A 14,916-nucleotide genomic window follows, 5' to 3' on the forward strand; every position below is an offset into this window, starting at 1 on the left:
GTACTGAGGGTTTGCTGCCCTTCATGTCACGGACATGTTCTCAAGTCCTGATACTTCAGTTTGCAATGGTGGCTTCGTCTCATCGCTGCTGAGGAAACAATCTCTTGTCTAGGAATACCCCAAACCTCCTCTGATGGCAAAACATGTTTTACTTTTCTCCCACGGCCTTAGCTTCCTTAATCATGCCCATGCTATCTTACAGTTTTTTGGCAGCTTTTTTTTTTTTTTTTTTCTTTTTTTTTTTCTCCTCCAAGATGCATTTGAAAAAGGCTGTCATACTACCTTTTCTATTTGTCACATCATTTTCTAAAAATCTGGCTTTTTGATGGCTGCCTTTTCAAATCTCATTCAGTAAAGCATAATCCAGTATTACTGTTCCTTCTAGGAACACTTAATTGAGAAAAACTCCCTTCAGACAACACTTCTATAGTAGAGATATGGAGGGTAGTTAGCTGTCCTGTAATAAGAAATTACATTCAGCTCAGAGGAGTAAATAATTTTTTTTTTTTTTTTTTTCCAGTGTGTCTACAGTACAATTGCCCAAAGGTAGGCAGCTTGTTTTTGATGACATGCCTGCTTTCTGTCAGCACTACTGGTGTCCACAGAGGTATTTGCATACCCTGAGTTTAAGTGATGAACTTGCATTTTGTGAATGTCATCTGTTACAAAGGAATTTGGAACATTATCATTTAAGATGTTTATCTTACATGACTGTGCAATATATGCCTTGTGTCATAGTCTTTCCTATCAGAGGCCTGTATCTCCTCTTCCTTCCACAGAGCTTGTTGATTGCTTGGCTCAAAAACTCATTACTTTAGAAGTGGACAGAGTCTGTTTTAAATGTCCAAGACATTTTTGCTGTGGTTATGCAGTCACCATTTTGTTACACTTTGGTGTGATTTTTTTTTTTTTTTCCCAAGCAAGTTTCCACATCTGCTCAAGATGTTTTTCACTACGTGGCATCTTCCTTAATGCTGAAGCTTCGTGCTGACATCTTGAGAAGACGGTGGTCTGAGGACAACTAGCCGTTTCTTGGGGGAGCAATGCATGGCTGGTAGTGTGTGCAAATGAAGTATAAAATGATTTCTCTAAACATTCAAAGTTGCCATAAAAGGGAGTGTTCCTGCAACACCATTGCTAGTTACTGTACCTCAGCATCATTTGAATTTTCTCTGACTTAAAAAAGAAAACAAAAGGTGCAGCTTACCACCCCTAGAAATGGTTGGCTGCCCATCAGGGAAGTTGTCCTGTGGGTGGGCCAGAGAGCTTTGTGTCAGCACAGCTCTGCAAAGGAGTGATCCCGTCTCTGAGGTGTATCCCTCTCCCATGACAGCCCAGCACGGCCAGCCCTGGTGTTGGCCAGCTGAGGAAGGCAGAGTCGAGTCTTTGGCCAGGATCAGTGTCTTTCTATACCTTCCCCTGGACAGGTGTTCATAAACCAGGATGGATTCTGGCTTATCATAGCTGCTCTTGGAGCCAGTTTGCCCTGGCAGAGTGGCATAGTTGCTTTTAGCTCCTTTACCTCTTTATGTCTGACTGCCTGCCTTCTCTGACCAACCATTTCTATCAGTTTTCCTTGGAAATGCTTTAAGAGCAATCCTGAATCTCCCCTACTTAGGAGAAAAATCTTCTCTAGAGAGAGAAGCAGCTGCCACAGCAGATCTCCCATCTTTATCCCAATGCTAGCTGCAGTCATATATGTCAATTTTTCAAATTGGAAAAAAAAAAAATTTAGGGCAGGGTTGTAGTTCTTGGCCAGGCTGGCCGCTGAGCTGGCTTTTCCATCTGTCCGGAGGGGCCTTGCTGTGGTGCCATCTGCAGGCACAGTGTCTGGATGCAAAATGAGGATTTAGTAGAAGAGTTGTGCTTTTTCAGGAATTTACCAGAGAGGAAACCAAGCCCTTCAGGCAGTCCAGAGACTGCATGACTCGTTTGCCACAGTCGCTCTCCCTGTTTCCATACAGGAGCAACTCTCTTTTAATTTATATGATTCCTGGCTCACCTCACCTAGCTACCATATTTTTTCCTGGAATTTCAAGCAAGACTGTAAACCGATTGAAAAAGTATTTTAAAACACAGTGACCCTTTGTCTGAGACATTCCCAGCAATTGTTAGTCTGAGAGCAGGTACTGTTCCTCCACCCCACCTCCCAGTTTGTATGAATTTGCTCATTCCCACAGCAATTTGATCTCAGGTTGGATAGGTCTCTTTCTTGTTAAATAAGAATTATTTGCTCTAGGTGATTTTTCAGGCAGCTGTATCTTGCTCAGGAAACAGAGGAAAAAGGTGACTCTTTGAAATGTTCCTAATTCAAAACTCAGCTCAAAATACCTTTGTTTTACATAGGAAAACAGACATCCAGCAAGGTGTTTCAGTAGCTTCTTTGCACTTCCAGATGATCTAGCAAGATGCTCACTGGCACACACACAAATAGGCAGGCAGCAGCACACAGGACAGCCATTCAAAGCACTCAAGCACAGCAACTGAGGACAGGATGGGACCAACCCAAGACTCATTTGTAAACCTAACAGGCCTGCAGGCTACACCTCTCCCCAGCAAACCCAGGTCCACAGGAGGGCTGCCTCCAGTTGGACCCAGCATCAGGCAGTTCCCATTTAACTCCAGTTACCTAAAGCTCCCACAGGGCCATTTGTGGGCTAAGCCAGGTACTGCTCTGGCCCAAGGGCTAACAAGCTGCTTGATCCCAGCTGCTATCCAGAGGCAGGTTATTCAACCTTTTCCTCTTCACAAAGCAACTTTGAGTCATTGCCCTCTAGTCTGGTAAACATTTAATTTTTACGCAGCCCAACCACTGGAGATAAGCAGCTCCGGTGAAACCATGTCCAACATACCTTGATCCTGGGAGCTTAAGGCCTCCAGCTTAAGTCTTTGCTCCAGATCAGGGTCTGAAGCAGCTGGGGTCTAGACAACAGCTCCAACCTTGCCTGCCAGGGTGAGAATGACACATCACCCCAGAAACAGTAAATTGAGCTGCTAAAAGTCAGGGGGACACACAATTTTGTCTTATCTACTCCAGTGCACTCAGGTCACAGGAGGCTCAGCCCCTGCGTGGCAGCATTCATGCCTGCAGGAGGTAACACAGTTACCTAGGGTTGACACTCACCTTGCAGAGATTTGCTGCTCAGGAGCTTAACTGCAACTGCCCCTCCTTTCACCTAGAATTAAGCCAGAATTAAGACTAGCTAGCACCATGGTAACACTGGCCTCCAACATGTCCCAAGGCAGCCATTTCCTCTAGGGCAAGTTGATTAATTTGAAAAGGTAAAAGCAAATTAAAAAAAAAATCCTCCTTGTAACATTTCTCCTAAGGCAAGGAGAAGCAATTCCTGTTTCTTGCAATCCTTTGCCAAACCAAACACAAAAAAGAAGTCACCTGCTCAGCACTTTATTCTGTGTATACTCATCCGACAAGCAAATCCAGAAAAGCAGAAGGTGGATGGAGCAGCAGACCTGCTTTCCAACTCTACCAGGCAGCAGTTCTGCGAGGGCAGCCTTGCACCACACCTTATTTTGGCCTGAGAGCTGGAGCCTGGCCTCTCACATCTGTCAGGGGTAGCTCACCACCCCATCAGCACAGAGACAGGCACCAACTGCCCTTTGCAAGGCTCATGTTAAAGCCAGCACCTCCACTTGCTCATTACACCCCCCAGACTTTCTCCCATTTCCCACTGAGAGACAGGCAAGGCATTTCAGATGGTGATCACTTTTATTGATGTAAGGTGGTACACAAACAGATCAGTTTCTATCAGCCTCTCCACCTCCCCCAGGCTCGGGGAGAAGTTGGAGGAGTGGGGGAGACAAGGGAACAGAACTGGCCTCTCACTGCAGGACGCAGAGCTAAGCGGTGGTGAAAAGGGCAGGGGCTCCGGCGGAGGAGAGTCCTGCTTCCCTAGGCAGCAGGGGGGCTGTGTGCTCAGCTCACTCCTTGGATGCCATATGGACCATCAAATCCACAACGCGGTTGCTGTATCCGTACTCATTATCATACCTGGGGAGGGAAACACAAGCGCTCTCAGGACCCACCTGTTTGCATCCCCTTCTGCCGCTGTTCCCACTCCTCTGGTCTGTCCCATGCAACAACTTCCCATTGAAAGGGAATTAAAGGGCCCAACAAATGAACTTCTGACAGTTAAGACTAAAAACTGTGATGTGATGTATGGAAACTTTGCTTCATTGGTTTCTCAAGGACTCCTGACTCCTCAACCATTTCCTTAGGTCCCTTTGTCTGTTTAGGTAAGATTGAAACACTTGTTAGGCTCCCTGCTTAAATCACTGACAGCAGACTCAAGGCCTTCAGCAGACACTTGGGCAACTCCTAGAATAGGAAAACTAAGATAAGGGGGGGGGCTTGAACAAAGAGATAGAGACCCTGTTATAGGGAGGGTGATATTGCTGATTTAGGAAGGAGGCACCTGGACTTTACTTCACAAAGCACTGAAGACCCTCACCCTATTTTCACTACACATGCTCAGACTATGTACATGAATTCCAGAAACTCACTATCATAAGATACCCCTTTTTAGGAGATCTAATGGATATGCATGATGTGTGTACATAAACTGGTGTCCCTTGCTAATTCTTGGGAGCGGAGCCCTTATGGTGGAGAATCCCCAGGGCAACCCCAGCACTGCTAATAAAGAATACCTGCTTAACAGTAAAAAAACCCTTTACTGTTGAGTCAATTTGTTTTACCATCCACCCCCCTCCAGAAGGGGAAGGAGATGGCTACAGTCATTTCAGGGAAGACACAATCTCTCTCCAGAGTTACATGTCAGAGTCACCCTACTCAGCAGGGGTGTTGTATCACCCCGCATTGCCAGCCGGCAGCAATGTACAGGACAAGTCTGGAACTTGTCTGTGCCAGCCCAGACCCCACAGCCCACACCCCTCACCCTTCTGGCTGTGCCTACCAGGAAACCAGCTTGACAAAATGGTCGTTCAGCGCAATGCCAGCACCCGCATCAAAGGTGGAGGAATGGCTGTCACCATTGAAGTCACAGGAGACAACCTGGAACAGAGAGGAAATTTTAACAGGTTACCCACAGCCTGAACTAAAGTGTCCAAACCAGGACCCTAGCAAGGCTGCTACCACCAGAAAAATGAGGTGATACCAAAATCCACCAAGATTTACTTACCTGGTCCTCTGTGTATGCCAGGATGCCCTTCAGGGGCCCATCGGCAGCAGCCTTCACTACCCTCTTGATGTCATCATACTTGGCCTGAGAGGAGAAATTTAAGATGGTCAGATCCCAGCTCAGACAAAATGTCCGCTGGGGGGAGGGGAGGGAGCAGAGACACATGGGAGCACCATGGCAGGTGCTATTTTCATGAAGATCAAATCTTAGGGAAGAGATGGATGCAGAGAGGGCAATTCCAGGTAAAAAGGAGAAGTTTGGAAGAAGCAGGGACAAGGTCTGGAGGTTTTTAGGGCCTTGCCCACACCACTTACTGGTTTTTCCAGACGGCAGGTCAAGTCCACAACAGACACATTGGGGGTTGGCACACGAAAAGCCATTCCAGTAAGTTTCCTGAGAGAGACGTAAGTCAGCACCCAGCACCCCTCTGGAATGGGTCTGAGTTGGCCAGGTGCTGGCTGCAGCCTCCTGACAACCAAGAAGGGCCAACACTCACCCATTGAGCTCAGGGATAACTTTTCCTACAGCCTTAGCAGCCCCAGTAGATGCTGGGATAATGTTCTGGGCAGCACCTCTGCCATCCCTCCACAGCTTCCCAGATGGCCCATCCACTGTCTTCTGTGTGGCTGTGATGGCATGGACAGTGGTCTGGGGAAAGAAAAAGAGCACGGGGGTAAGGACATGGCCACTGCTTTCTAGAAAAAGCATCTTAGGGGATACAGGGAGTACAGATGCTTTTCCTCACATGAGGGGACTGGGGAAAGGGCACCCTCCTGAGCAGCAAGCTCCAGACCTACCATAAGACCCTCCACAATGCCAAAGTTGTCATGGATGACCTTGGCCAAGGGCGCCAGGCAGTTGGTAGTGCAAGAGGCATTGCTGGGGAAAGAGAGAGGAAGGCTTGTCAGCCAGAGGCAACACATCTACAAAGGTGAGATGAGACCCCACATAGCTGGTGAGAACTCCAAACCAGAGAGAAACTTCCTCTCTCCTTACCTGACAATTTTCAGAGACTTGTCATACTTGTCATGGTTGACACCCATCACAAACATGGGAGCATCAGCTGAGGGGGCAGAGATGATCACACGCTTAGCACCACCCTTCAGGTGAGCCTAGAAAAGAGAAGGGGATTAGATAACCCAGAATCCCTCCAACACCTCACTTCTTCAGAAAACCTCCTCTTTCCTTCCAGCCCCATCTCAAGCAGCTCTGTGCACTAGTAATGCACCCCCTCAGGCAGGAGCAGCAGCATCCCTTCTCCTGCATGCCACACTCACCCCAGCCTTCTCCATGGTGGTGAAGACACCAGTGGACTCCACAACATATTCAGCACCAGCATCTCCCCACTTGATGTTGCTGGGGTCACGCCTGAAGGACAAAGCTGTTATGAGCTGCGCTGCAAGGCACCTGCTTTCATTCTCCCAAGGGGCAAAAGGGAGAGCTACTTACTCCTGGAAGATGGTGATAGCGTTCCCATTAATCACAAGTTTCCCATTCTCAGCCTTGACAGTGCCCCGGAAGTGACCATGAGTAGAGTCATATTTGAACATGTAAACCTAGCAAGGAGAGAAGAGGGGAAGGTCAGACACCCCGACTGCCATCTCCCCAAGCCTCGCTCTGCCTACACCGCAGTCTCAGCTCCCCACCTCCCTGGTGACCTTGTCCAACTGGAAGTGGCTCTGCTGAACCTCCCAGCCCTGCACCACCACCCTACACCTGCTTTTCCTGGGAAGCTACTAGAACAGAGCCAGAGGAGCCCTGCTCAGCAAGACCTGGAGGAGGCACTACAAAGCAACTCACCATGTAGTTCAGATCAATGAAGGGATCGTTGATGGCCACCACTTGGACTTTGCCAGAGAGGATGGCAGCCCGGGTGACCAGGCGGCCGATACGGCCAAATCTGGGGAGAGACAGACATGGGTAAGGAGGAGCCACAGTGAAGCCGCCGGGCTGGGCACGGCCTGCTGCCTTCCTTCGAGATCATCATCTGCCACCTCCTGATCAGCAGCCATGTCCAAAGGCCGATGTGCCTCGGTTAAAGATTAAGAGCGACCCCCGCACCGGAAAGGTCAAGCTCTAAATTTACTGAGGGCCCCCGGGGATCCAGTTACTCCTCAGTCCGGTGGGAGAAGGTCACGTCCCACCAGGGCCGCCACCGACACACGATCCACCGGGCGACCTTTCGGGGGGTGGGGGGGGGCTCGCAGCCCGCCGACAGGGTGCGGGGTCCCCTCGGGGGGTGTGTGTGGGGGCCGGGGCAGGCGTGCAGCAGCGGCGCTTCCGCGGTGAGTCACCCCGAATCTGCAGGGGGAAGTGACTCAGCAGCTCGCCCTGCCCCAGCCCCTCAAGCCCGGCACAGGGGGCGATGGTAGAGCGGGAGCGTCCTTCCCCCATTTCCCCCCCCGCCCTTGAGGCGACCTTGTCCCCCCCTCCCCTCATCCTCCCCCTCCACCCCCCCCCACCTCCACTCCCGCCCCCCGGGCACTTCCCGGTGCCGCATCCCTGCTCCGGGCTCACTCACCCGTTAACTCCGACTTTCACCATCTTCGTCTCCTCAGGATGTTCCTGCAGGCAGAAACGGCCGGTGAGGCGCGGGGAGCTGGAAACCGGCCACCGCCCCGCCACCGCGGGCACCATTAACGGGAGGGAGTGGAGGGGGGGGAGGGGAACGGGGGGGGGGGGGCGGACGCGCTCAGAACCCGCCCCCCGAGCGACCTCCCCCCACCCCTCAGGCAGCCCGCCCCGCCCGCCCCACAGGCGCCTCACCGACCCCCTCACCCCGCCATTTTGCGCCGCCCGCCTCTGCGCCGTCTTTGTGCCCGCCGCCACGCGGCCCCCGCCCCGCCCGGGGGCTGCCGCCCGCCACCCCCGCCTCCCGCTCCTCCTCCCCGGGGTGGGCGGGCGATGGTGTGGGATCCCCGCGTGTCCGCGCCCCGTCCCCCCACGCCGCCCGTTACCTGCCGCCGTAAGCCGCCCCGCCGCGCAGTGAAGAGGTGGCGCAACGCCGCTCCGCCGCCTTTTATACCCGCGGAGGCGACGGTCTGGGCCCCGCCCCGCCGCGCCGCCGGCCAATGGGAGCGCGGGGGCGGGGCCGGGCTACGTGCGCCCGCGCTGCGGGTGCGGCTGCTTCACCCCCACCCCCCTCCCCAACCCCCCCGCCAAAGGCCCCGCGGCGGGAGCTGGCGGGGGAGGGGGTTGTCCCCGCCGCGGTCCCCTGTGGGGCGGGGGGTGCTCGCTGCATCTTCCCTCCAAGCCCCCCCCCCCCCCCCCTCGCTCCCGGAGGAAGCCGGGTCCTCGCCCTGCTGCGGGGAGGTGTCCCCAGCGCGGGGAGGGGCGGTGGGGTCCTTGCCTGGGGAGGCGGGAACGGCTCCCCCCCCGCGGCTTCCCCCCCCCGGTGATGGCCGGTGAGGAGCTGCCTCCTTGGGGCTCGCTGCCGCCAGCGCCGCGGGGAATAGCGTGTGCTGCCTTCACTTGGTAACAGAGGAGAAACGCCCCCCCCCCGCCGTAGCCTGCGCCCCTCTCCCAGCCCGCCTTCTCCCCCAGCATGGCTGCAAAGATGCTGGAGGCACCCCCGAGGCTCCCCAAGCATCTTCCATTCATTCTCCCCCGCGCTGGGAGGCAGTGGGTGTGGGCTGGTGTCTCTCTCTCAGCCCCAGTGTGGGGGGACCCCCCACCACTTGCCTTTGGCTCCCCTGAGTGGGTTTAGCCAGGCGTGCTGTGGCTGGGGCCGTGGGCAGGTCATGCTCTGCAGCGTGAGCACCATCTTAATGAGGCACTGCGGCACCGCCGCTACCCGCGGGACGTGATGGCGGAAATCCTGCCCGGCCGCCGGCCTTGCGTCGGCTGTCTCATCCCGCCTTCGCCGGCTGCCTGCGAGAAGGGAGCGCTCCCGGCATGGCTGCTGCCGCTGCCCGGCTCATCGCCTCCCCGTGCCGGGCTCCCTCGCCCGAGCCGTGCCGGGCTGCATCCCCCCGGCTTGGCTCGGCAGGGTTTGCGGAGCCCAGGTGCCCGAAAGACCGAAAGCCTCCCTCCCCTCGGGAGGGGGAGACGGCGGAGGGTGTGGGATGCAGATGGGGAGTGGTGAGAGCAGGGCTGTCCCTGTGGCTGCTCGGCTGAGCAGGGCTCCGGCAGGGATTTGAGGATGAGGATGGAAAAGCAGGTTGGGAGAGCCATGCAGGTACCAGGGCGGGGGACAGAGGGGGGGCTCACACATCTCGAACGTAACCCAACTCTCCTTATACCACTGCTATTCCCGGTACGGCTGAGGGGCCAGCAGCTATGTTTAGACCCAGCCAAGGTTACGACCTTTTCTTAAAGGCCAGGGGATGATGGTTCGTGTGGTTCAGTGGTGGGGCTGGAGGGGTGCAAGCCTGCACTGGGGCTCACAGTTCCCGAGGTGCAGCCCGCCAAGAGCCTGGGGGCGGGGGGGGGCTCTCAGGGCCAGCTTCTGCACAAACAGGAGGCCCCTGTGTTTGCTTGGCAAATACCGCATCGCCGGGTGTCCTGTGCCGGGGGGCAGAGTGCGGCTGGGATGAGCCAACGCGGCCCTTCTGCCCCTGTGACCAGTCGATATCTTGCCCGCTGTCCGTCCGTTCCCCCCCCCCTGCCCCCCCGCTGCCACAGCACCATGCTGCAGCCGCGCGTGCTGCCCGGCCCACCCGGAATGGCGGCGTGCACCCAACATGGCCCCCACGCGTGGGGCCGGGGGCGCCGGTCTCTGCCGCCATCACCCAGCCTGCCCCCTGCTGCCAGCCCCCCAGCCCCGGGCGGCAGCCACGGGCGCTTGTGGAGGCTTGGACGTGGAAATTAGTACAGCTCTGTTTAATTAACAAGCGAGTCCTCAAGCACGGAGAGGAGGGAGGGGGCTGCCGGTGGAGCAAGGGTCCTCCTCCTCCTCGTACCGCCATGCCGCTTCCCCGCCACCACCGCTCTCCTTCAAGGCGGGAGCTTCTGCGCTCTGGCTGCAGGCAGCACGCCGTGCCGGTTCCTGAGCTGGTGCTGCGGGCAGCCGTGTCTGCTCTGGCTGCAGAGAAGCGGGGCTGGTGAGCCTCCCAGCGGCTGCTCTCGCAGCCCCAGATGGGCCCGTGGTAGCACGGGTGGTCCCACATCTCAGCCTTGGCCCCAGCTGCAGGCAGGTGGTGGCCCCCATCCCCTCAGTCCTGATCCTCCCCACCATCCGTGCTCGCAGGTCTCCCATTCTTCCCTGCCCACTCGTTCGAACCTTCGCTGCTGGCCCTCTCACCTCGGAGCCCCTCCAAGGCTAACACCCCAAACCACTGAAGGTCCCGATCCGGTCTAGTTTCAGCCCAAAGCAGCCCCTGGGCACGGCCTTCCAGGCCCAATCCCCAGGCAGTGCCCACTTGCGACTGGCGAGGGTCTTGCGCCAGAGAGAGGGACGGGCAGCTCTAGCCCCCGCCGGGAGGAAGGGGAGGGTGGAGGAGAGCAACTGAGGGCCAAAGCTGGACCCCTCCTTCGTGTCCTCTTCGGCCAGCATGGACTCGGGCTCCAGGGGCAGCAACTGGGAAAGGAGCATCTGGGGTAAACAGAGAGGAGAGGGGGGTGAGAGCAGAGCTGCCTGTGCTCCGGGCGATAGGCTTTGTACCCCCTTGTGCCCCACTGCCCACACCTTCCTGACGGCTCGGGCAGGACATAAAATGGTGCCTGCACGCAGGCACTGTGCCTGTGACATTGCATCCAGACGCAGGGAAGGCCTAGACCAGTAGCTCCCGCAGCCCGAAATGCTTTTTCTGTCCGAAACAGCAGGCAGGCAGCTGCTTTGAGCATCTGCCTGAGTGCAGATTGCCCTGCTCTTGACACACTGCTCCCCCCCCAACACTTGGAAGGCTTCAGTCCGTGCTCCTTTTGCTGATGCTGAGCCCCTCTGTGTGCTCAGGCTGTTGTGTGGCGTTTCTTTTTTTTCCAGAGGGCTGGTGGGGAGGACAGGTCTGCCCCAAATACCTGCTGCTAAAGATGAAGGGGAGGCAGTAGCAGAGCAGGGGTGAGGAAGGGGGACTCCCCATCTGCTGGGAATCCTCTCGGTTATCTGTGCAGGCGGGCGCTGATGGTACACCCCTGGCACTGCTGGCAGCCTCTGGCTGCGGGGAGACAGGGGTTGGGAGGTGCATTGGGGGCATGGCATGGCTGCTCATGGAAGCAGCCTGCGGCAGCCGTTCCACATCTGTCCCTCACGTGGGTGCTGAGCTAAGGCTGGATATGTCTTTGTGCAGCTCTTTTCGGTAGCAAGTTAACTGAAGCGGACACGGGCATCTTCAATGAGGAGTGAAAGCGGTGAGTCATAGCAGGATCAGTCTTGTGATTTTTAGTTCACGTCCTATCTACTTCTCTGTGGCTTTCTTAGGGTGACATGAAGGCAAGGTGTTAGGGCTCAGGTAAGAGGGAGGTGGGTAGATTTGAAAGCCGAAAATATTATTGCTGTAGTTGCTGAAGATAAAAGATTTATCTAAGTGAAGTAGCCCTTAGCTGGCAAGCGCCTTCCTTCTGAAACATCAGAACCAGGCACTGAACATGATGAGGGACATGACTGTAATTTCTGGTGGCTGCTGACCCAAGGCGGAGTTAGACAGGACCAATCTCTTTACCATTAAAAGCCTCTGCAGGCAATGGGGGGAGTCCCACAGGCAGCCTGCCCCAGACCAGAGAGCACTGAAAGGCTTTTGTCTATCTGCTGTCTTGTCCTTGGGGGCTGGGTTATAAAGATACAGTCACCCTAGAGCGGAGGTGGTTGGACTGAAGGGGAGGGAGCAGTGAGAACAGACAGCAGCCTCCGGTAGCTGGAATTTGGGACCACCACTCATTCCAGGTTCAAACACGACCTCCCCTAATTGCCCCTCCACTCCTGAAACCTCCCTCAGCTCTCTCCCAGTCCCTCCTACCTGTAGCCTCTGTCCTGGTAAGGACACAGTCTGAGCGCTGGCAGAGAGCAGAACTAAGAGGATGAAAAGCGAGCAAGGCCACGACTGGAGCCCCAGCATCTTCTTATCCCAGGGCTCGTGGAAGGTGAGGCAGGACCTGCAGCATCCGTGTCAGATGCTGTCCCTCACCCCTCTTTGCCTTTATAGCTTTGGTTCTGGCAGGCGCCGGGCCCCCAGCTCTCTGCTGAACTACCCCCTAGAGCTCCTTAACCTTTCAGCCCTTTTGTCCAGGGTGATATATTTCAGGGTGAGCTCAGCGAGACCCCTTCCTCTAAAGAAAAAGGACACAAAGGTGTTTACTGAGTGTCTGGGAAGACAAATGGGAGTTGAGCTGCTGCTGGCCAGGACCTGGAGATATCTGTCAAGGGTCAGGAACAGGGTGACACTTTGAAACACATCCCAAACAAGGCTATTGAAGGCTGCATTGCGTAGTGATATTGAAGATATTCCTCCTAGGCTGCTGTTAATGCTATTTTTCTAATCAGCATGTGCATGAACTACAGCTCAGCTAGTGGTAGGCAGACTGCTGGCTGCACGGAGCCGACACAAATTCAGCTCTATGACAACACAGGCTTTTGCTTTTAATATTTATGCTTTAGTGAGACGGTTGGCCTGGGAATGAAGAGCTTTTGCTGCAGAAGGTGTGTGAATTCCAGCACTAACTCTACGGGATTTGTAGAGGTGACAGGAGCCTGGGTCTAGTAGTAGCGGGCATATAGCTTTGCGGGCTGGTTGTCCTGAGTCACCATCTGGCGAGCTGGGCTGAGTTTCCAGAGGAACCAGCACAGAAAAGAGCTCATCAAGGCTCAGCTTGCACTTTCTCAAGCTCAGGCGCACAATGGAAGCGGGACAGCAAGGAGCAGATTCCTACCTCCTAAATCTTCTGGCCATTAGTTCCCCCCCCCCCCCCCCCCCCTTTGTTTACCTCTCCCATTTTACTGTAGTTTCTCACCAGTTGAACAAGGCAATGAGGTCACTGTTTGGAGATCAGGGTGCGGAAGTCTGCCTGGGTGCGAAGACAGAAACTAATCAGGAAAGTTTGTCAGGGAAGAGGAATGGGGGGGACTCTACCCTGCTACAGGATTAGTAGTGGGTGTGCTGGGTGAGTTTAATGACAAACTTACCTTTCTTCAGTGCTGTTGCACAAAGCAATTGGGTCAAAACTTGATGTGCAGTGTTCTGCTACCTGCTTTTGGGTTTGTTTGTTTTTTGTGTTTTTTTTTTTTTTTTTTTTTTTTAAGGAAAGAAGAAAATTAGAAAAAAAAAAATATTTTGCAGAGATAACAAAAGTCACAGTACAGATACTTGTCCTGTTTGTCTTTCCTCCTTCCCTCTCTTCCTTCCCAGCATTTTGCACTTGCTGATGCATTATTTATGGGTCCCTTTCTTCCCTGCTGAAGGAGCCAGAAAGTTTTACGAACCTTTTTGCATCCCGTCCATGAAAAGTGAGTGTGGGGCTTTGGCCTGGAGCACTGATGCTGGAAGCAGGAGAGACTGCACAGGTGTGGACATCCAAGTATGCTGGCTCCACCTGATACCTGTGCCCCATGTGTGGTGCTGGTTCCAGAGCAAGGCTCTAGTGATCTTGTCTGGCAGTCCCCTGTCACCCCATGCCTGGGCCAGCTTCCCAGGACATACCAGAAAAAAAAAAAAAAAAAAAAAAAAAGGAGCTATTTTGTAGGCAACTGGATTGTGTTCACACCAAACTACAAAGCACAGTGCTGTTCATGTGTAGCTGTGCACAAATGTGGGCTGGATGTGGTCGGGTGTGGGGCTTTGCCGTGTGAAAGTTTCACAGGTGTAGGGAAGAGAGGAAGGAGGATGGGAAGCAAGCACGTGTTCATCCCACATGAAAGATGTCTCAGGGGATGCTGTTCTGTACTTCCTGGTCACATTAGACCATCCAGAAGTAGCTGAGTTGGTCTGCTAGAGCATTCGTGCTCCCTGCAAGCAGATGCATCTCAGGTTGAACACACCCATTCCAGGAGTCAGCTTTCCTGAGGAAAAGGTAAGTATAAAAGCAACAATGCTTTCTTTTTGATATGAAATGTAGTAGAGGTTTGATCTGGCATCCCTTGAATGGGGTGGCCCCCATACTGCAAGAATGCCAGAAATGCGTTTGTAACTGCTCCAAATTCCAGCCCACTTGCATGCAGTGAGCCCTGCAGGGACGGCCAGGCACTGAGCTCTCAAGTGACAGGTTCCCTTCTTGGGTCCAGCAAAAGCTGATGCTAACAAGTCACCACTGCCCCATAGCAAGCAAAAAACTTCAGAGACTGTAAAAAATTTGCAGATTTTCTTGCAAATTTGCAAAACCAGCAAGGCCTTAGTAAATTGCAGGTGCTCAATGACTCAGGTTCTGTGAAACCGCTCTGTGTCCCAGATCCTTGCTGGGACTGCAGTAGAACTAAATAGTCACCCTGACATGCCCTGACAGTGACTGTGAAATGGAAAAGGTTTGGCAGACAACGAGTCCCTGATTGCCCCAGTTTTCTCAGACTCAAATAGGTTATTGTCCTTCTTTCCTCTCTGGTGCTAACAAGTTTCCTCTATAAAAACCCTTCCCCCTCTGATGCTGGGGCACTGATTCTAGAGCCTGCAAGACCACCAGAAAAGTAGTGTCCTGCTGAATCATCATCAGTCTTTTACAAACAGTTGCTTAAAAAGGAAAGGAGCAAGGCAACTCCAGTTGAGAGTGGGGGGACTAGAGACTGGGTGAAGTACCCTGGGGGAACACCCCTTGGCCCACAGTGATGGAAAGGGCTGAGAGTTGCTGCAGGCTCTAGAAGCAAGGACGATATTCACATCATTCCACTGGTACCACATGC

General features: G+C 54.2%; 2 protein-coding genes across 2 annotated transcripts; both read right to left on the reverse strand.

The window, feature by feature from the left end:
* Window positions 1–3,708: 3,708 nt before the first annotated feature.
* GAPDH (glyceraldehyde-3-phosphate dehydrogenase) lies at window positions 3,709–8,202 on the reverse strand. Its single transcript, XM_074896500.1, has 12 exons — window positions 8,114–8,202; window positions 7,678–7,721; window positions 6,957–7,056; window positions 6,606–6,712; window positions 6,434–6,524; window positions 6,153–6,268; window positions 5,954–6,035; window positions 5,653–5,804; window positions 5,471–5,549; window positions 5,157–5,240; window positions 4,932–5,029; window positions 3,709–4,009 (listed from the first exon to the last, which is right to left on the reverse strand). The coding sequence occupies exons 2-12, from the start codon at window positions 7,698–7,700 to the stop codon at window positions 3,940–3,942; spliced, it is 1,002 nt and encodes a 333-aa protein (XP_074752601.1). The 5' UTR covers window positions 7,701–7,721; window positions 8,114–8,202; the 3' UTR covers window positions 3,709–3,939.
* Window positions 8,203–10,198: 1,996 nt separating this feature from the next.
* Window positions 10,199–12,148, reverse strand: LOC141970754 (C-type natriuretic peptide 2-like). The gene is made up of 2 exons (XM_074927583.1): window positions 12,050–12,148; window positions 10,199–10,689 (listed from the first exon to the last, which is right to left on the reverse strand). Exons 1-2 carry the CDS (start codon window positions 12,146–12,148, stop codon window positions 10,417–10,419), a joined length of 372 nt encoding a protein of 123 aa, XP_074783684.1. The 3' UTR covers window positions 10,199–10,416.
* Window positions 12,149–14,916: the final 2,768 nt, after the last annotated feature.

Source organism: Athene noctua, chromosome 1, assembly GCF_965140245.1.
Source record: "Athene noctua chromosome 1, bAthNoc1.hap1.1, whole genome shotgun sequence".
In the NCBI taxonomy this organism is placed as follows: Eukaryota; Metazoa; Chordata; class Aves; order Strigiformes; family Strigidae; genus Athene; species Athene noctua.

Bases quoted from the DNA above. Each gene is read 5' to 3' on its own strand.
- GAPDH (XM_074896500.1), bottom strand. From the start codon at position 7,700: ATGGTGAAAGTCGGAGTTAACGG. The intron at 6,269-6,433 runs GTGAGTGTGGCA...TCTCTTTTCTAG, and splicing joins CCACCATGGAGAAGGCTGGG to GCTCACCTGAAGGGTGGTGC. The intron at 5,241-5,470 runs GTAAGTGGTGTG...TTCTCCTCTCAG, and splicing joins CCTGCCGTCTGGAAAAACCA to GCCAAGTATGATGACATCAA.
- LOC141970754 (XM_074927583.1), bottom strand. From the start codon at position 12,148: ATGCTGGGGCTCCAGTCGTGGCCTTGCTCGCTTTTCATCCTCTTAGTT. The intron at 10,690-12,049 runs GTAGGAGGGACT...TGTTTACCCCAG, and splicing joins TACCAGGACAGAGGCTACAG to ATGCTCCTTTCCCAGTTGCT.